Source organism: Arachis hypogaea, chromosome 20 (genome assembly GCF_003086295.3).
Source record: "Arachis hypogaea cultivar Tifrunner chromosome 20, arahy.Tifrunner.gnm2.J5K5, whole genome shotgun sequence".
Classification (NCBI taxonomy): Eukaryota; Viridiplantae; Streptophyta; class Magnoliopsida; order Fabales; family Fabaceae; genus Arachis; species Arachis hypogaea.
This window is the reverse complement of record NC_092055.1, coordinates 81364607-81386596: the sequence shown is the minus strand read 5'-3', so window position 1 is coordinate 81386596 and position 21990 is coordinate 81364607. Positions and strand designations below refer to the sequence as shown.

General features: G+C 39.8%; 1 protein-coding gene across 1 annotated transcript; it reads left to right on the top strand.

Moving 5' to 3' along the window:
• Window positions 1–8388: 8388 nt before the first annotated feature.
• On the top strand, window positions 8389–8871 carry LOC112785979 (uncharacterized). Its single transcript, XM_025829401.1, has one exon. The coding sequence runs from the start codon at window positions 8389–8391 to the stop codon at window positions 8869–8871; it is 483 nt and encodes a 160-aa protein (XP_025685186.1).
• The last annotated feature ends 13119 nt before the right edge of the window (window positions 8872–21990 follow it).

Genomic DNA, 21990 nt, shown 5'->3' with positions numbered 1-21990 from the left:
GACTTTGGGGTCATATTCTAACCCCTCTACTGCTTCATATGGGAGTAGCATCTGCATACCCTCCATTGGAGTTAGTAGCTTTGAGTTGAATCCTCAGCTCATTATCATGGTGCAGCAAAATTGCCAGTATTCCGGTCTTCCACAAGAAGAACCTACAGAGTTTCTGGCACAATTTTTACAAATTGCTGACACAGTACATGATAAGGAAATAGATCAGGATGTCTACAGACTATTACTGTTTCCATTTGCTGTAAAAGATCAAGCCAAGAGATGGTTAAATAACCAACCTAAGGCCAGCATAAGAACATGGAAACAGCTGACAGAAAAATTCCTGAATTAATATTTCCCTCCAAAAAGGATGACACAGCTAAGGCTGGACATCCAAGGCTTCAAGCAAGGAGATAATGAATCTCTTTATGATGCCTGGGAGAGATACAGAGAGATGCTACGAAAATGCCCCTATGAAATGTTTTCAGAGTGGGTTCAGTTAGACATCTTCTACTATGGGCTTGCAGAAGGAGCTCAGATGTCTTTAGATTACTCAGCTGGTGGATCTATTCATATGAGAAAGACAATTGAAGAGGCTCAAGAGCTCATTTTTACAGTTGCCAGGAATCAGCATCTGTATCTAAGCAGCAACCCTTCCATGAATGAAGAGGTTAAAACAGTAACTGCTGAATTCAGTACTGTAAAACAAGCTGCTGAATTCAATCAGCAATTAGATTTTCTAACAAAGCAGCTAGCTGAATTCAAAGACAGGTTACAGGAGACAAGGATAGCTAATATACATATGGAAGAACAGTTTAAGCAAACAAAGCAGCAGCTATCAAAGCAAATAGCAGAAGAATGCCAAGCAGTTCAATTAAGAAGTGGGAAAACATTAAATACCCCATCTCAAGGCATTAAAAATTCAAGAAATGAGCAACCCACCAAAAATTCCCCTGAGGACAGTAAGAGCCCAGGGAAAAATAATTCTGGCACTAAAACGCCAGAAAATGGGTGGAAGGCTGGCGCTGAACGCCCAGACCATGCCCAAAACTGGCATTCAGCGCCAGAAACAAGGCAGGATTGGCGTTCAACGCCAGAAATGGGCAAGAATCTGGCGTTGAACGCCCAACAGGGGCACATTTCTGGCGTTCAGGCGCCAGGAACAGACAGTGAGTTGGCGTCTAACGTCACTCCAGCTTCTAACTCTGGTACGCAATTGCCAGTGAGGGATCAGACACACACAAGTGCTGATAACAACCCCTCTAAAAAGGCTTTTTTAACCACTAAGGTTGAAGAATATAAAGCCAAGATACCTTATCCTCAAAAACTCCGGAAAGAGGAGCAGGATAAGCAATTTGCTCGCTTTGCAGATTATCTAAGGACTCTTGAAATAAAGATTCCTTTTGCAGAGGCACTTGAGCAAATACCTTCTTATGCCAAGTTCATGAAAGAGATCTTGAGTCATAAAAAGGAGTGGAGAGAAACAGAAAGAGTTCTCCTCACTGAAGAATGCAGTGCAGTCATTCTGAAAAGCTTTCCTGAAAAGCTTAAAGACCCTGGGAGTTTTCTGATACCATGCATATTAGAAGGTGATTGCACCAAGACAGCTTTATGTGATCTTGGGGCAAGCATCAACCTAATTCCTGCATCCACTATCAGGAAGCTTGGCTTAACTGAAGAAGTTAAACCAACCCGGATATGTCTCCAACTTGCTGATGGTTCCACTAAATACCCATCAGGCGTGATTGAGGACATGATTGTCAGAGTTGGGCCATTCGCCTTTCCCACTGACTTTGTTGTGCTGGAAATGGAGGAGCACAAGAGTGCTACTCTCATTCTAGGAAGACCCTTCCTAGCAACTAGACAATCCCTCATTGACGTCCAGCAGGGGGAAATAACCCTGAGAGTCAACGATGACGAGTTCAAGTTGAACGCTGTCAAAGCCATGCAGCATCCAGACACATTAACAGACTGCATGAAAGTTGACCTTATTGACTCTTTGGTAGAAGAGATCAACATGGCTGAGAGTCTCGAATCAGAGTTGGAAAACATCTTTAAAGATGTTCAGTCTGATTTGGAGGATTCAGGGGACATGAAAGAGCCTCTGAACTTTCTTCTGAAAGAGGAAAAACCTCCTAAACCAGAGCTCAAGCCACTGCCACCATCCTTGAAATATGCATTTCTAGGAGAAGGTGACACTTTTCCAGTGATCATAAGCTCTGCTTTAAATTCACAGGAAGAGGAAGCACTTATTCAAGTGCTAAGGACACACAAGACAGCTCTTGGGTGGTCCATAGGTGACCTTAAGGGCATAAGCCCAGCTAGATGCATGCACAAAATCCTACTGGAGGATAATGCCAAACCAGTGGTTCAACCACAGAGGCGGCTAAATCCAGCCATGAAGGAAGTGGTGCAGAAAGAGGTCACCAAATTACTAGAGGCTGGGATTATTTATCCCATTTCTGATAGCCCCTGGGTAAGCCCTGTTCAAGTCGTCCCAAAAAAGGGAGGCATGACAGTGATTCATAATGAAAAAAATGAACTGATTCCTACAAGAACAGTTACAGGGTGGCGCATGTGTATTGACTACAGAAGGCTCAATACAGCCACCAGAAAGGATCATTTTCCTTTATCATTCATAGACCAGATGCTAGAGAGACTAGCAGGTCATGATTATTACTACTTTTTGGATGGCTACTCAGGCTATAACCAGATTGCAGTAGATCCCCAGGATCAAGAGAAAACAGCATTCACATGTCCATCCGGAGTGTTTGCTTATAGAAGGATGCCCTTTGGGCTATGCAATGCACCTGCAACCTTCCAGAGATGCATGCTCTCTATTTTCTCTGACATGGTGGAAAAATTTCTGGAAGTCTTCATGGATGACTTCTCAGTATATGGAGACTCATTCAGCTCCTGTCTTGATCACTTGAAACTTGTTCTGAAAAGATGCCAAGAAACCAACCTAGTTTTAAACTGGGAAAAGTGTCACTTCATGGTGACTGAAGGAATTGTTCTTGGGCATAAAATCTCAAACAAGGGAATAGAGGTGGATCAAGCAAAAATAGAGGTAATTGAAAAATTACCACCACCTGCCAATGTTAAGGCAATCAGAAGCTTTCTGGGGCATGCAGGATTCTATAGGAGGTTTATAAAGGATTTTTCAAAAATCGCAAAACCTCTAAGCAATCTGCTAGCTGCGGACACACCATTTGTGTTTGACACAGCATGCCTGCAGGCGTTTGAAACGCTGAAAGCTAAGCTGGTCACAGCACCAGTCATTTCTGCACCAGACTGGACATTGCCATTTGAGTTAATGTGTGATGCCAGTGATCATGCCATTGGTGCAGTATTGGGACAGAGGCATGACAATCTTCTGCATGTCATTTATTATGCCAGTCGCGCTCTAAATGATGCCCAGAAAAATTATACAACCACAGAAAAAGAACTACTTGCAGTGGTTTACGCCATTGACAAGTTCAGATCATACTTAGTAGGATCAAAAGTGATTGTGTATACTGACAATGCTGCTCTTAAATATCTACTCACAAAGCAGGATTCAAAACCCAGGCTCATCAGATGGGTATTGCTTCTGCAAGAGTTTGATATAGAAATAAGAGACAGAAAAGGGACAGAGAACCAAGTGGCTGATCATCTGTCCCGGATAGAGCCAGTGAAAGGGACGTCCCTCCCCTTTCTTGAGATCTCTGAGACGTTCCCTGATGAGCATCTATTTGCCATTCAGGAAGCACCATGGTTTGCCGATATTGCAAACTATAAAGCTGCAAGGTTCATACCCAAGGAGTACAATAGAATACAAAAGAAGAAATTAGTTACTGATGCAAAGTACTACTTGTGGGATGAACCTTATCTCTTTAAGAGATGTGCAGACGGAATTATCCGTAGGTGTGTCCCCAGAGAGGAAGCACAGAGAATCCTATGGCATTGCCACGGATCTCAATATGGAGGCCATTTCGGAGGTGAGCGAACAGCCACCAAGGTCCTCCAATGTGGCTTCTATTGGCCCACACTCTATAAAGATTCCCGAGAGTTTGTACGTAATTGTGACAGTTGCCAAAGAGCTGGTAATCTGCCTCATGGTTACGCCATGCCTCAACAAGGAATCTTGGAAATAGAGTTGTTTGATGTATGGGGAATTGACTTCATGGGACCTTTCCCACCATCATACTCAAACACTTATATTCTAGTGGCAGTTGACTATGTATCAAAATGGGTTGAGGCTATCGCCACACCCTCCAATGATACTAAAACAGTGCTGAAATTCCTCCAGAAACATATCTTTAGCAGGTTTGGTGTCCCTAGAGTGTTAATCAGCGATGGGGGCACTCACTTCTGCAATAACAGCTTTACTCTGCCATGGTTCGGTATGGAATTCGCCACAAAGTGGCCACTCCATATCATCCACAAACCAACGGGCAAGCTGAAGTCTCTAACAGAGAATTAAAGAGAATCCTGGAACGGACAGTAAATACCCGTAGAAAGGATTGGGCAAGGAGCTTGGATGATGCTCTGTGGGCTTACAGAACAGCATTCAAGACCCCTATAGGGACCTCTCCATACCAACTCGTGTATGGTAAGGCATGCCACTTGCCCGTGGAACTGGAACATAAGGCCTATTGGGCAACCAGATTCCTAAACTTAGATGCCAAATTAGCAGGAGAAAAACGATTGCTCCAGCTAAATGAGCTAGAGGAATTCAGATTCACAGCTTTCGAAAATGCCAAGCTTTATAAAGAAAAATAAAAAAAATGGCATGACAGAAAGCTGTCATCTAGAATCTTTGAACCAGGACAGAAGGTCCTGTTGTTTAACTCTAGACTCAGGCTATTCCCCGGGAAACTGAAATCCCGGTGGAGGGGACCATACGTGATTACAAGTGTATCACCATATGGTTATGTGGAGCTTCAAGATATTGATTCTGATAAGAAGTTCATTGTCAATGGACAGAGAATCAAGCATTATCTTGAGGGCAACATTGAGCAAGAATGCTCAAGGCTGAAGCTAGATTAAAAGCTCAGCAAGGTCCAGCTAAAGATAATAAAGAAGCGCTTGCTGGGAGGCAACCCAGCCATGGGGCAACAATCCTCTAAGCATTTTGCCCTATTTTTATTTTTATTTGTTTATATAAAGTTCACTGACACTAAGGTAAAGAATCATTTGCATAAGTTTACAGGGTTACAGAAGGAATCTACACACAAAACAGAGATAGGGAGCTTACTGGCAAGAAAACACCAGTGAAGGCCATTTTGGGCGTTCAGCGCCCAAAATGGGCATCCAGTGGGCGCTGAACGCCAGTAAGGATAGCTATCTGGCGTTCAACGCCAGAAAAGGGCAACAACTGGGCGTTGAACGCCCAGGATAGCAGCATTTGGGCATTGAACGCCCAAAACAAGCAGTGTTTGGGCGTTCAAACGCCAGGATGGTGGGGAGGAGCTCTCCTTCTACCCATCTCCTTCTTTTTCTTTTGCTTGAGGACAAGCAAAGCTCTAAGTTTGGTGTGCTTATCCGTGATCACTAAGATCATGGCCCCTAAAGGAAAACAACCCACTCCAAGAGGAGCAAGGGCGTGATTTAAAGGAACTGAAGCGCCAGAAATTCTCTCTTGAAGGACCAAGCACCTCACAGACTAGAGGAACATCCACTTCCCAAACCTCAAGGTTGTTGAGTTCTAATTTTAGCCTTAACTCTGTGATAACTGTTCTTATTTTAATTTTACCTTAGGAGTCGTATAGTAGTAATTAGTCTATTTTGATTTTATCTCCAATTAAGCTATAGTTTATTTTTCTCATCATCAGCAAACATGAATAAAATAGTAGATCTTTTAAATAAGAAGCAATAAAATTTCGAGTTTTAATAAGAGAAATTCTAATTAGTTAAATGTGGTGGCAATGCTTTCTGTCTTCTGAATGAATGCTTGAACAGTGCATATATCTTTTGAATTTGTTGTTTAAGACTGTTAAATATGTTGGCTCTTGAAAGAATGATGAACATGAGACATGTTATTGAGAATCTGAAAAATCATAAAAATGATTCTTGAAGCAAGAAAAAGCAGCAAAGAACAAAGCTTGCAGAAAAAAAAAAAGAGAAAGAAAAAAGAGAAAGCAAGCAGAAAAAGCCAAAGCCCTTAAAACCAAAAGGCAAGGGTAATAAAAAGGATCCCAAGGCTTTGAGCATCAGTGGATAGGAGGGCCAAAAAGGAATAAAATCCTGGCCTAAGCGGCTAAATCAAGCTGTCCCTAACCATGTGCTTGTGGCGTGAAGGTGTCAAGTGAAAACTTGAGACTGAGCGGTTAAAGTCAAGGTCCAAAGCAAAAAGAAGAGTATGCTTAAGAACTCTGGACACCTCTAATTGGGGACTTTAGCAAAGCTGAGTCACAATCTGAAAAGGTTCACCCAGTTATGTGTCTGTGGCATTTATGTATCCAGTAGTAATACTGGAAAACAAAGTGCTTAGGGCCACGGCCAAGACTCATAAAGAAGCTGTGTTCAAGAATCATCACACTGAACTAAGAGAATCAATAACACTATCTGAATTCTGAGTTCCTATAGATGCCAATCACTCTGAGCTTCAATGGATAAAGTGAGATGCCAAAACTGTTCAGAAGCAAAAAGCTACTAGTCCCGCTCATCTAATTAGGATCTGAGCTTCAATCAAAAACTCTGAGATATTATTGCTTCTCAACCTATTAGTCTTCTATTTTATTTGTCTAGTTGCTTGAGGACAAGCAACAGTTTAAGTTTGTTGTTGTGATGAGCGGATATTTTATACGCTTTTTGGGGATAATTTCATATAGTTTTGAGTATGTTTTAGTTAGTTTTTAGTTTATTTCCAGTAGTTTTTAGGAAAAATTCATGTTTCTAGACTTTACTATGAGTTGTGTGTTTTTCTGTAATTTCAGGTATTTTTTTGGCTGAAATTGAAGGAGCTGAGCAAAAATCTGATTCAGGCTGAAAAAGGACTGCTGATGCTGTTGGATTCTGACCTCCCTGCACTCAAAGTGGACTTTCTGGAGCTACAGAACTTGAAATGGCGTGCTTCCAATTGCGTTGGAAAGTAGACATCCAGGGCTTTCCATCAATATATAGTAGTCCATACTTTGCACAAGCATTGACGATGTAAACTGGCGTTCAACGCCAGCCTTCTGCCCAATTCTGGCGTCCAGCGCCAGAAAAGGATCAAAAACTGGAGTTGAACGCCCAAACTGGCACAAAAACTGGCGTTCAACTCCACAAATGGCCTCTGCACGAAATCTCAGCCCCAGCACACACCAAGTGGGCCCCAGCACACCAAGTGGGCCCCAGAAGTGGGTCTCTGCATCATCCATCATAGTCCACTCATATTTTGTAACCCTAGGCTACTAGTTTAGTATTTAAACAACTTTTAGAGACTTATTTTGTATCTCATGACATTTCAGATCTAAACTCTGTATTCTCTGACGGCATGAGTCTCTAAACCCCATTGTTGGGGGTGAGGAGCTCTGCTGTGTCTCAATGAATTAATGCAAGTATTTCTGTTTTCCATTCAAACACGCTTGTTCCTATCTAAGATGTTCATTCGCGCTTAACTGTGATGAAGGTGATGATCTGTGACATTCATCACCTTCCTCAACCCACGAACGTGTGCTTGACAACCACCTCCGTTCTATATCCGATTGAATGAGTGTCTCTCAGATTCTTTAATCAGAATCTCCGTGGTATAAGCTAGAACTGATGGCGGCATTCACGAGAATCCGGAAAGTCTAAGCCTTGTCTGTGGCATTCCGAGTAGGATTCAAGGATTGAATGACTGTGACGAGCTTCAAACTCCTGAAGGCTGGGCATTAGTGACAGATGCAAAAGGATAGTAAATCCTATTCCAACCGGATCGAGAACCAACCGGTGATTAGCCGTGCTGTGACAGAGCGCGTGAGCGTAGTTTTCACTGGAAGGATGGAAGGTAGCCATTGACAACGGTGATCCACCAACACACAGCTTGCCATAGGAGGACGTGCGTGCGTGAATCAGAAGACAGAGGAAAGCAGAGATTCAAAAGACAAAGCATCTCCAAAAACTCCAACATATTCTCCATTACTACACAACAAGTAACTTTTAATTTATGCTCTACTGGTTATTCATAATTCAACTGATAAACATAATTGACTTCCTGACTAAGATTTACAAGATAACCATAGATTGCTTCAAACCAACAATCTCTGTGGGATTCGACCCTTACTCACGTAAGGTATTACTTGGACGACCCAGTGCACTTGCTGGTTAGTGGTACGAGTTGTGAAAAGTGTGATTCGCAATTTGCGCTACCACCCACAACGGAAGGATTGGAGTTCCAGATTGAGAGATGCACTTTGGGCATATAGGACCGCTTACAAAACCCCAATCAGAATGAGTCCTTTTCGTATTGTTTTTGGGAAGAGTTGTCATCTTCCAGTTGAGATCCAACATAGATCCTATTGGGTAGTGAAGAATTGCAATCCGGACTTGAAGGAAGCAGGAATGGAACGTAAACTCCAATTGGAGGAATTAGAATGTCTTAGGCTAGAAGTATATGAGAATGCTCAGTTTTACAAGGAGAAAGCCAAGACAATCCATGACCAAAATATTAGGAGGAAGAGCTTTAGGATAGGTGATGAAGTGCTTGTGTATAATTCGCGGTTGCAATTGATGCCCGAAAAGTTGAGATCTAGATGGGACGGTCCATTCAAGGTGGTGGATGTCAAGCCTTATGGAGTGGTGGAAGTGATTCACCCTATCAATGGGATCAAGTTTAAAATCAATGTTCATAGGGTGAAACTCTATCACACTCAACCCAAAAATGCCAAGGAGTTAGAGATATTCCTCCTTGGAGAAGTTTCAAGTGACCAATGAAGCCATGCAAAGTCCAACTTAGGACTCTAAACCAAAGTGCTTGGTGGGAGACACTGACATTAGGATTTTTGCTGGTAAAGAATTTTATAAAAATAGTCACGTTGTAAGTATAGTTTCTAAGCCAACAGAAAATCCCTTCGTACAAACGTTTTGGTTGTCACAAGTAACAAACCCCTAAATAAATTTATAACCGAAGTATTTAAACCTCGGGTCGTCTTCTCAAGGAACTACAGGAGGGTATGTTCTTATTATTGGTTATGAAGATTTGTCAATTGGAGTTTTGAAAGTAAGGAGCAAGTAATTTAAATGACAGGTAAAATAAATAAATAACTGTAAAATAAACTCTTGGCAAGGTATGAGAAATTGGAAGTCCTATCCTAGTTATCCTTATCAATGGAGATGAGAATTGAATCTTAATCCCACTTAGTTAGCCTTTACTAAATCAAAGGAAGATCAAGTGGATTAATTAGTCTGATCTTCAAGTCCTAGTAAATTCCTAAGAAAGGACTGGAATTATTGAAGTTCAATTCAATTAGCAAAGATAACAATTATCAATCACGTTGAGTTTGATAACTCTTGAGTTATTGATTTCTTAACCAAGGCCAAAAGGGAAAAAGTAAATCTACTGGAATAAAAATGTCTTCAGATTAGAAGCAACAGTAACATAAATAAAAGAGAGCAATAATAAACTGAAATACTTCAAATAACATTAATTAAAAAAATTATCTGTAACATAGGAAAGTTCATAAATTAAATTGAGAAAATAAATAATTAAAAGGAAAGTTGAACTTGATAAAAAGGGACAATCATGAAAGCAAGAAAAATCCTAGATCCTAATCCTAAGAGAGAGAGGAGAGAACCTCTCTCTAAAAACTACATCTAAATCATGAAAAGTGAATAATTGGAGACTCTCCCTGAATGGATGCATTCCCCCACTTCATAACCTCTGATCTGTGCCTTCTAGACTTGGATATGGGCCAAAAAAGGCTTCAGAAATCGTTGGGAGCGTTTTCTGTAATTTCTGGTGCGTGGCCTCTGTCACGCGTCCGCGTGGGTCACGCGGTCGCGTCATCTGGAGTTTTCCTTATCACGCGTTCGCTTCGGTCATGCATCCGCGTCATCTGCGTTTTGCTCGTGGCGCGCGATCGCGTCATTCACGCATTCGCGTCGCGCTCTCTTCGCGTTGGGCATGCGGCCCCGTCGTCCACGCGTTCGCGTCGCTGCCAGTTTCTTCAAAAACTCCGTTTTGTGCTTTCCTTCCATTTTTGTATGTTTTCTTTCCATCCTTTTAAGTCATTCCTGCCTTAGAAGATCTGAAACTACTCAACACACAAATCATGGCATCGAATGGTAATAAAGGGTAATTAAAATAATTATTCTTAAAGCATAGGAAACATGTTTTTCACATATCTAACATAATAAGGAAGGAAAAGTAAAACCATGCAACTAACATGAATAAATGAGTGAAAGATTGAATAAATCACTTAAATTAGGCATAAAATATATCATAAAATATGGTTTTATCAACCTCCCCTCACTTAAATAATAGCATGTCCTCATGCTAAATCCAAGATAAAAAGTAAGGTTAAAGTTAAAGTGGTGGAATTTCATGCAATGCAATCTACTCTAAATGCAACTACCTAAATGAATCATGCAATTCTAATTGTCATTCACTTGTATATAAAACTTACATGTAGTTAAATTAATTCACATTCTCAAGAAATCATATACGCATAGCCAAACCTTAGATAATGTTAAAGCAATTTTACAATTGAGATGGGAAAGAAAAATATTGTATAAACTTGCAAGACAATTAACAATTTAAGCAGAGATATATGTTGATGAGCTATTGAACCCTCACTGGATTTTGTGTTTACTCTCTAGTCACTCAGTGTTTATTGGGTTAATCACTGTATTCTTCTTTTTATCCTTAGTTTCTATAACTTTGTTCTTCATCTAACCAATCAACAATTACAGAATACAGACATACAAAAATCATGAGGTCTTTATTTAAGGTTGTAATGGGGCCAAGGTAAAGGTAATAAGGGTATATGTATAAGGCTAAGTGAGCTAATAAGTGAATCCTTGATTAGTCTAAGATCTCACCTAACATACATATTTTGTAATTCAAAGGTTTCTTTGCCTATTTACGCAAATTTTCTCACTTTGTATTGCAAGCTCATATATTAAATTTAACTTTTGTCCCATGTGCATTGATTCCTTTTATTTTGCAATTGGGGAATATTTGTATCCTTGGTGCACAAAATTGTGATCATCAATGGCGCCATCAACATGGTACGCTCAATTGTAATCTCAGCTTTTTATCACAACTTCGCACAACTAACCAGCAAGTGCACTAGGTCGTCCAAGTAATAAACCTTACGCGAGTAAGGGTCGATCCCACGGAGATTGTTGGTATGAAGCAAGCTATGGTCATCTTGTAAATCTCAGTCAGGCGGATATAAAATGGTTATGGAGTTTTCGAGAATAAATAATAAAATAAGGATAGAAATACTTATGTAAATCCTTGGTGAGAATTTCAAATAAACGCATGGAGATGCTTTCGTTCCTCTAAACCTCTGCTTTCCTACTGTCTTCATCCAATCAATCTTACTCCTTTCTATGGCTGGCTTTATGCAAGGACATCACCGTTGTCAATGGCTACTTTTGATCCTCTCTGGAAAATGGTCCGATGCGCTGTCACTGCATGGCTAATCGTCTGGAGGCGTCACCCTTGCCAATGGCTGCATCCTATCCTCTTGTGAAAATGGTCCAAATGCTCTGTCACAGCACGGCTAATCATCTGAGGTTCTCGATCATACTGGAATAGGATTCACCCTCCTTTTGCGTCTGTCACTACGCCCAGCACTCGCGAGTTTGAAGTCCGTCACAGTCATTCAATCCCAGAGTCCTACTCAGAATACCACAGACAAGGTTTAGACTTTTCGGACTCTCATGAATGCCGCCATCAATCTAGCTTATACCACGAAGATTCTGATTAGGAGATCTAAGAGATACTCATTCAATCTAAGGTAGAACGGAAGTGGTTGTCAGGCACGCGTTCATAGGGATTGATGATGATTGTCACGTACATCACATTCAGGTTGAAGTGCGAATTCATATCTTAGAAGCGGAATAAGTTGAATTGAATAGAAAAACAGTAGTACTTTGCATTAATCTTTGAGGAACAGCAGAGCTCCACACCTTAATCTATGGAGTGTAGAAACTCTTCCGTTAAAAATACATAAGTGAAAGGTCCAGGCATGGCCGAATGGCCAGCCCCCATGATCTAAGAACTAGGCGTCCAAAGATGTCTAATACAATAGTAAAAAGTCCTATTTATAATAAACTAGCTACTAGGATTTACAGAAGTAAGTAATTGATGCATAAATCCACTTCCGGGGCCCACTTGGTGTGTGCTTGGTCTGAGCTTGAATGTTACACGTGCAAAGGCTCTTTCTGGAGTTGAACGCCAGGTTGTAACGTATTTCTGGCATTCAACTCTGGTTTGTGACTTGTTTCTGGCATTTAACTCCAGACAACAGCGTAGAACTGGCGTTCAACGCCCTTTTACGTCATCTAAACGCGTTCAAAGTATGGACTATTATATATTGTTGGAAAGCCCTAGATGTCTACTTTCCAACGCAATTGGAAGCGCGCCATTTTGAGTTCTGTAGCTCCAGAAAATCCACTTTGAGTGCATGGAGGTCAGAATCCAACAGCATCAGCAGTCCTTCTTCAACCTCTGAATATGATTTTTGCTCAAGTCCCTCAATTTCAGCTAGAAAATACCTGAAATCACAGAAAAACACACAAACTCATAGTAAAGTCCAGAAATGTGAATTTAACATAAAAACTAATGAAAATATCCCTAAAAGTAACTAGATTCTACTAAAAACATACTAAAAACAATGCCAAAAAGCGTATAAATTATCCGCTCATCACAACACCAAACTTAAATTGTTGCTTGTCCCCAAGCAACTGAAAATCAAATAGGATAAAAAGAAGAGAATATACTATAAATTCCAAACTATCAATGAAACATAGCTCCAATTAAATGAGCGGGACTTGTAGCTTTTTGCCTCTTGAATAGTTTTGGCATCTCACTTTATCCATTGAAGTTCAGAATGATTGGCATCTATAGGAACTCAGAGTTCAGATAGTGTTATTGATTCTCCTAGTTCAGTATGATGATTCTTGAACACAGCTATTTTATGAGTCTTGGCCGTGGCCCTAAGCACTTTATTTTCCAGTATTACCACCGGATACATAAATGCCACAGACACATAATTGGGTGAACCTTTTCAGATTGTGACTCAGCTTTGCTGAAGTCCCAAATTAGAGGTGTCCAGGGTTCTTAAGCACACTCTTCTTTTGCTTTGGACCTTGACTTTAACCGCTCAGTCTCAAGTTTTTACTTGACACCTTCACGCCACAAGCACATGGTTAGGGACAGCTTAGTTTAGCCGCTTAGACCAGGATTTTATTCCTTTAGGCCCTCCTATCGACTGATGCTCAAAGCCTTGGGATCCTTTTTATTTACCCTTGCCTTTTGGTTTTAAGGGTTACTGGCTTTTTGCTCTTGCCTCTTGGTTTTAAGAGCTTTTGGCTTTTTCTGCTTGCTTTTTCTTTTTCTTTCTATTTTTTTTTCTTTTTTTTTTCTGCAAGCTTTGTTCTTTGCTGCTTTTTCTTGCTTCAAGAATCATTTTTAATGATTTTTCAGATTATCAAATAACATGTCTCCTAGTCATCATACTTTTAAGAGCCAACATATTTAACATTCATGAATAACAACTTCAAAAGACATATGCACTGTTCAAGCATACATTCAGAAAACAAGAAGCATTGTCACCACATCAATATAATTAAACTAAGTTCAAGGATAAGTTCGAAACTCATGTACTTCTTGTTCTTTTGAATTAAAACATTTTTCATTTAAGAGAGGTGATGGATTCATAGGACATTCATAACTTTAAGGCATAGTGACTAAATACTAATGATCATGTAATGAAGACACAAACATAGATAAGCACTTAACATAGAAAATGAAAAACAGAGAATGTAAGAACAAGGAATGAGTCCACCTTAGTGATGGTGGCGTTTCCTTCTTGAGGAACCAATGATGTCCTTGAGCTCTTCTATGTCTCTTCCTTGTCTTTGTTGCTCCTCCCTCATTGCTTTTTTGATCTTCTCTTATTTCATGAAGGATGATGGAGTGCTCTTGATGTTCCACCCTTAATTGTCCCATGTTGGAACTTAATTCTCCTAGGGAGGTGTTGATTTGCTCCCAATAGTGTTGTGGAGGGAAATGCATTTGAGGCATCTCCAGGATCTCATGGTGATGAGCTTCCTGTGCCTCTTGAGCTCCATGAATGAGCTTTCTTGCTTGCTCCATCCTTTTCTTAGTGATGGGCTTCTCTTCCTCGATGGGAATGTCTCCTTCTATGAAAGCTCCAGCTGAGTAACATAGATGGCAAATAAGATGAGGAAAAGCTAGCCTTGCCATGGGGAGGACTTTTCGGCCATTTTGTAGAGTTCAAGAGAGATGACTTCATGAACTTCTACTTCCTCTCCAATCATGATGCTATGAATCATGATGGCCCGATCCACAGTAACTTCAGATCGGTTGCTAGTGGGGATGATGGAGCGTTGGATGAACTCTAACCATCCTCTAGCCACAGGCTTGAGGTCCAGTCTTCTTAGTTGAACCGGCTTGCCTTTGGAGTCAATCTTCCATTGAGCTCCTTCCACACATATGTCCATGAGGACTTGGTCCAACCTTTGATTAAAGTTGACCCTTCTAGTGTAGGGGCGTGCATCTCCTTGCATCATAGGCAAGTTAAACGCCAACCTTACATTTTCCGGACTAAAATCTAAGTATTTACCCCAAACCATGGTGAGATAATTCTTTGGGTCTGGGTTCTTACTTTGATCATGGTTCCTAGTGATCCATGCATTGGCATAGAACTCTTGAACCATTAGGATGCCGACTTGTTTGATGGGTTTTGTTAGAACTTCCCAACCTCTTCTTTGGATTTCATGTCAGATCTCCGGATACTCATTCTTCTTGAGCTTGAAAGGGACCTCAGGGATCACCTTCTTCTTGGCCACAACATCATAGAAGTGGTCTTGATGAGCTTTGGAGATGAATCTTTCCATCTCCCATGACTCGGAGGTGGAAGCTTTTGTCTTCCCTTTCCCTTTTCTAGAGGATTCTCCGGTCTTAGGTGCCATCAATGGTAATGGAAAAACAAAAAGCTTATGCTTTTACCCCACCAAACATAGAATTTTACTCGCCCTCGAGCAAGAAAAGAAAGAATAGATGAAGAAGAAGAAGAAATGGAGGAGAGGGAGATGTGTTTTGGTTAAGAAGGGGAAGAGAGGGTTTTGTTGTGTGAATTTGAAGAAGAATGGAGGGCTATATATAGGGAAGGGAGGGGGGTAAGGTTTCGGCCATATAGGGTGGGTTTGGGTGGGAAATTGATTTTGAATTTTGAAGGTAAGTGGTGTTTATGAGGTAGGTTTATGGGGAAGAGTGGGTGGATGTGAGTGGTGAAGTGGTGATAGGGAAGAGAGATTGAGGTGATTGGTGAAGAGTTTTGGGGAAGAGTGTTTATGGGATTGTGTGAAAGAGGGGTGAGAAGAAGTGAGTGGAGGTAGGTGGGGATCCTGTGGAGTCCACAGATCCTGAGGTGATCCTGTGGGGTCCACAGATCCTGAGGTGTTCAAGAATTTACAACCTTGCACCCAATTAGGCATGCAAAATTCCCTTGCACACAATTTTGGGCGTTCAGTGCCAGATGGGTACTTGTTCTGGGCGTTGAACGCCCATTTGTTGCCCATTTCCGGCGTTGAACGCCAGAACCATGCTTGTTCTGGGCGTTCAGCGCCAGCTCTTATCCAGGGTGCAGTTCTGGCGTTCAAATGCCCAGATGCTGCCCATTTTGGGCGTTCAGTGCCAGAACCATGCTCTGTTCTGGCGTTGAACGCCAGCCAGATGCTTCTTACTGGCGTTTAAACGCCAGTAAGGTCTTCCTCCAGGGTGTGATTTTTCTTCTGCTGTGTTTGATTCTGTTTTCAATTTTTATATTTATTTTGTGACTCCACATGATCATGAACCTATAAAGACATATAACTAAGAAAAATATAGTTAGATAAATAAAAATTGGGTTGCCTCCCAACAAGCGCTTCTTTAATGTCAATAGCTTGACAGTGGGCTCTCATGGAGCCTCACAGATGTTCAGAGCATTGTTGAGACTCTCCAACACCAAACTTAGAGTTTGGATATGGGAGTTCAACACCAAACTTAGAGTTTGGTTGTGGCCTCCCAACACCAAACTTAGAGTTTGACTGTGGGGGCTCTGGTTGACTCTGCAATGAGAGAAACTTACTGTGCTTCCTCTCCATGGGTACAGAGAGAGATCCTTGAGTTTTAAACACAAGGTTGTCCTCATTTAATTGAAGGATCAATTCTCCTCTGTCCACATCAATCACAGCTCTTGCTGTGGCTAGGAAGGGTCTTCCAAGGATGATGAATTCATCCTCATCCTTCCCAGTATCTAGGACTATGAAATCAGCAGGGATGTAAATGCCTTCACCCTTTACTAACATGTCCTCTACCTGTCCATAAGCCTATTTTCTTGAATTGACTGCCATCTCTAATGAGATTTTAGTGGCTTGCACCCTATAGATTCCCAGTTTCTCTATTACAGAGAGGGGCATGAGGTTTATCCCTGAACCAAGGTCACATAGAGCCTTCTCAAAGGTCATGGTGCCTATGGTACAAGGTATTAAGAACTTTCCAGGATCCTGTTTCTTCTGAGGCAATCTCAGTTGATCCAGATCACTTAGTTCATTGGTGAACAAGGGAGGTTCATCTTCCCAAGTCTCAATACCAAATAATTTGGCATTCAGCTTCATGATTGCACCAAGAAACTTGGCAGCTTGCTCTTCAGTAACATCCTCATTCTCTCCAGAAGAGGAATACTCATCAGAGCTCATGAATGGCATAAGGAGGTTTAATGGAATCTCTATGGTCTCTAGATGAGTCTCAGATTCCTTTGGTTCCTCAAAGGGAAGCTCCTTATTGATCACTGGACGTCCTAGGAGGTCTTCCTGCTTGGGATTCACGTCCTCTCCTTCCTTCACAGGTTCGGCCATGGTGATTAATTCAATGGTCTTGCACTCTCCTTTTGGATTTTCTTCTGTATTGCTTGGGAGAGTACTAGGAGGGATTTCAGTGATCTTTTTACTCAGCTGGCACACTTGTACCTCCAAATTTCTAATGGATGACCTTGTTTCATTCATGAAACTCACAGTGGCCTTAGATAGATCAGAGACTAAATTTGCTAAATTAGCGGTATTTTGTTTAGAGTTCTCTGTCTGTTGCTGAGTGGATGATGGAAAAGGTTTGCTATTGTTAAACCTATTTCTTCCACCATTATTAAAGCCTTGTTGAGGCTTTTGATCCTTCCATGAGAAATTTGGATGATTTCTCCATGATGGGTTATAGGTGATTCCATAAGGTTCACCCATATAATTTACCTCTGCTATTGCAGGGTTTTCAGGATCATAAGCTTCTTCTTCAGAAGATGCCTCTTGAGTACTGTTGGATGCAGCTTGCATTCCATTCAGACTTTGAGAAATCATATTGACTTGCTGAGTCAATATTTTGTTCTGAGCCAATATGGCATTCAGAGTATCAATTTCAAGAACTCCCTTCTTCATAGGAGTCCCATTACTCACAGGATTCCTCTCAGAACTGTACATGAACTAGTTATTAGCAACCATGTCAATGAGTTCTTGAGCTTCTGCAGGCATTTTCTTTAGGTTAATGGATCCACCTGCAGAAGTATCCAATGACATCTTAGCCAATTCAGACAGACCATCATAGAATATATCCAGGATGGTCCATTCTGAAAGCATGTCAGAAGGACACTTTTTGGTCAGTTGCTTGTATCTTTCCCAAGCTTCATAGAGGGATTCATTTTCTTTCTATCTGAAGGTTTGAACATCCACTCTAAGCTTGCTCAGCTTTTGAGGAGGAAAGAACTTGGCTAAGAAAGTCGTGACCAGCTTGTCCCAAGAGTTCAGGCTATCTCTGGGTTGAGAGGCCAACCACACTCTAGCTCTGTCTCTTACAGCAAAAGAGAAAAGCATGAGCCTGTAGACTTCAGGATCTACTCCATTAGTCTTAACAGTATCACATATCTGCAAGAATTCAGTTAAGAACTGAAAAGGATCTTCAGATGGAAGTCCATGAAACTTGCAGTTCTGCTGCATCAGAGAAACTAATTGAGGTTTCAGCTCAAAGTTGTTTGCTCCAATGGCAGGAATGGAGATGCTTCTTCCATGTAAATTGGAATTAGGTGCAGTAAAGTCACCAAGCATTCTCCTTGCATTATTGTTGTTGGGTTCGGCTGCCATCTCCTTTACTTGTTCGAAATTTTCAATAAGGTTATCTCTGGATTGTTGTAATTTAGCTTCTCTTAGTTTCCTCTTCAGAGTCCTTTCAGGTTCTGGATCAGCTTCAACAAGAATGCCTTTTTTCTTGTTCCTGCTCATAAGAAAGAGAAGAAAACAAGAAAAGAAGAGGAATCCTCTATGTCACAGTAAAGAGGTTCCTTATTGTTAGTAGAAGAAGAAAAGGAATAGGTGTGAAGAAGAATGAAGAATCCAAACACAAGGGTAAGGATAGGAGCAGTGATGTGAGATGAAGAGAAATGTTAGTAGATGAAAAAATAATTAGAAGGAGATGAGGGAGAAGGATTTTCGAAAATTATTTTTGAAAATGAGTTAGTGATTTTCGAATATAGTTTTTGAAAAAGGTTAGTAATTTTTCGAAAATTAAAATCAAATATTAAAATAATTAGTCAATAAAAAAAGAAATTTTGAAAAAGAGGGAAGATATTTTCGAAAATTAGAGAGAGAGAGAGTCAGTTAGGTAGTTTTGAAAAAGATAAGAAACAAACAAAAAGTTAGTTAGTTAGTTGAAACAAATTTTGAAAAGATAAGGAGTTCGGAAGTTAGAAAAGATATTTTGAAATCAAGTTTTTGAAAAAGATATGATAAGAAAATATTTTTGAAAAGATATGATTGAAATTAGTTTTTGAAAAAGATTTGATTTTTAAAATCACAATTAATGACTTGATTCACAAGAAATCACAAGATATGATTCTAGAACTCAATGTTTGAATCTTTCTTAACAAGCAAGTAAGAAACTTGAAATTTTTTATTCAAAACATTAATTGATGATGTTATTTTCGAAAATTAGGAGGTAGAGATAAGAAAAAGATTTTTGAAAAATATTTTTAAAATTTTCAAAATTAAATAAGAAAAATGAAAAAGATTTGATTTTTGAAAAAGATTTTGAAAAAGATAAGATTTTTAAATTGAAAATTTGATTTGACTCATAAAAACAACTAGATTTTAAAAAATTTTGAAAAAGTCAACTCAAATTTTCGAAATTTATGAGTGAAAAAAGGGAAAGATATTTTTTTTTATTTTTGAATTTTTAATGATGAGAGGGAAAAACATGAAAAAGACTCAATGCATGAAAATTTTGGATCAAAACAATGAATGCATGCAAGAATGTTATGAATGTCAAGATGAACACCAAGAACACTATGAAGATCATGATGAACATCAAGAACATATTTTTGAAAATTTTTATATGCAAAGAAAACATGCAAGACACCAAACTTAGAAATCTTTCATGTTTAGACTCTATGGATGTAAAAATGCACATGAAAAACAAGAAAAGATGCAAAACAAGAAAATATGAAGATCAAACAAGAGGACTTACCAAGAACAACTTGAAGATCATGAAGAACACTATGAATGTATGAGTTTTTCGAAAATTTTATGCAAATTTTAAAACATGCAATTGACACCAAACTTATAACATGACACATGACTCAAACAAGAAACACAAAAATATTTTTTTGATTTTTATGATTTTATGATTTTTTTGTATTTTCTTTTAATTTTTTTGAAAATCATTTGAAAAAGAAAAATAAGGATTCCAAAATTTTTAATATGAATTCCAGGAATCTTATACTCTTTAATCTAAAGCTCCAATCAAAGGGTCAGGCATGGCTTAATAGCCAGCCAAGCTTTAGTATGTAACTCAGACATGACACGCCTGACATACCCTATCCAGAAGAATTAGATATGGCTTTACAGCCAGCCAGGCTTCAACATGCTTCATGAAACACTAGAATTCATTCTTAAAAATTCTGAAGAAAAATATATTTTTGAAAACATTTTTATTTTAAACTTTTTTAGAAAACAAAGGAGAAATTTTTGAAAGATTTTTGAAATTTTTTTTTTTTGAAAAATTTTTGAAAATAAGAAGAAAATTACCCAATCTAAGCAACAAGATGAACCGTCAGTTGTCCAAACTCGAACAATCCCCGGCAACGGCGCCAAAAACTTGGTGCATGAAATTGTAATCATCAATGGCGCCATCAACATGGTACGCTCAATTGTAATCTCAACTTTTTATCACAACTTCGCACAACTAACCAGCAAGTGCACTAGGTCGTCCAAGTAATAAACCTTACGCGAGTAAGGGTCGATCCCATGGAGATTGTTGGTATGAAGCAAGCTATGGTCATCTTGTAAATCTCAGTCAGGCGGATATAAAATGGTTATGGAGTTTTTGAAAATAAATAATAAAATAAGGATAGAAATACTTATGTAAATCCTTGGTGAGAATTTCAGATAAACGCATGGAAATGCTTTCGTTCCTCTAAACCTCTGCTTTTCTGCTGTCTTCATCCAATCAATCTTACTCCTTTCTATGGCTGGCTTTATGCAAGGACATCACCGTTGTCAATGGCTACTTTTGATCCTCTCTGGAAAATGGTCCGATGCACTGTCACTGCATGGCTAATCGTCTGGAGGCGTCACCCTTGCCAATGGTTGCATCCTATCCTCTTGTGAAAATGGTCCAAATGCTCTGTCACAGCACGGCTAATCATCTGAGGTTCTCGATCATACTGGAATAGGATTCACCCTCCTTTTGCGTCTATCACTACGCCCAGCACTCGCGAGTTTGAAGTCCGTCACAGTCATTCAATCCCAGAGTCCTACTCGGAATACCACAGACATGGTTTAGACTTTTCGGACTCTCATGAATGCCGCCATCAATCTAGCTTATACCACGAAGATTCTGATTAGGAGATCTAAGAGATACTCATTCAATCTAAGGTAGAACGGAAGTGGTTGTCAGGCACGCGTTCATAGGGAATGATGATGATTGTCACGTTCATCACATTTAGCTTGAAGTGCGAATGAATATCTTAGAAGCGGAATAAGTTGAATTGAATAGAAAAACAGTAGTACTTTGCATTAATCTTTGAGGAACAGCAGAGCTCCACACCTTAATCTATGGAGTGTAGAAACTCTACCGTTAAAAATACATAAGTGAAAGGTCCAGGCATGGCCGAATGGCCAGCCCCCATGATCTAAGAACTAGGCGTCCAAAGATGTCTAATACAATAGTAAAAAGTCTTATTTTTAATAAACTAGCTACTAGGGTTTACAGAAGTAAGTAATTGATGCATAAATCCACTTCCGGGGCCCACTTGGTGTGTGCTTGGGCTGAGCTTGAATGTTACACGTGCAGAGGCTCTTTCTGGAGTTGAACGCCAGGTTGTAACGTATTTCTGGCGTTCAACTCTAGTTTGTGACTTGTTTCTGGCATTTAACTCCAGACAACAGTGTAGAACTGGCATTCAACGCCCTTTTACGTCATCTAAACTCGTTCAAACGCAATTAGAAGCGCGCCATTTTGAGTTCTGTAGCTCCTGAAAATCCACTTTGAGTGCAGGGAGGTCAGAATCCAACAGCATCAGCAGTCCTTCTTCAACCTCTGAATCTGATTTTTGCTCAAGTCCCTCAATTTCAGCCAGAAAATACCTGAAATCACAGAAAAACACACAAACTCATAGTAAAGTCCAGAAATGTGAATTTAACATAAAAACTAATGAAAACATCCCTAAAAGTAACTAGATTCTACTAAAAACATACTAAAAACAATGCCAAAAAGCGTATAAATTATCCGCTAATCAATCCCCTTTATTTAAATAAAAATATTTTTTTTAATGCACATGG

What these genes read in the sequence shown, in the direction of transcription:
- LOC112785979 (XM_025829401.1), top strand. Translation starts at nt 8,389, where the DNA reads ATGAGTCCTTTTCGTATTGTTTTTGGGAAGAGTTGTCATCTTCCAGTT.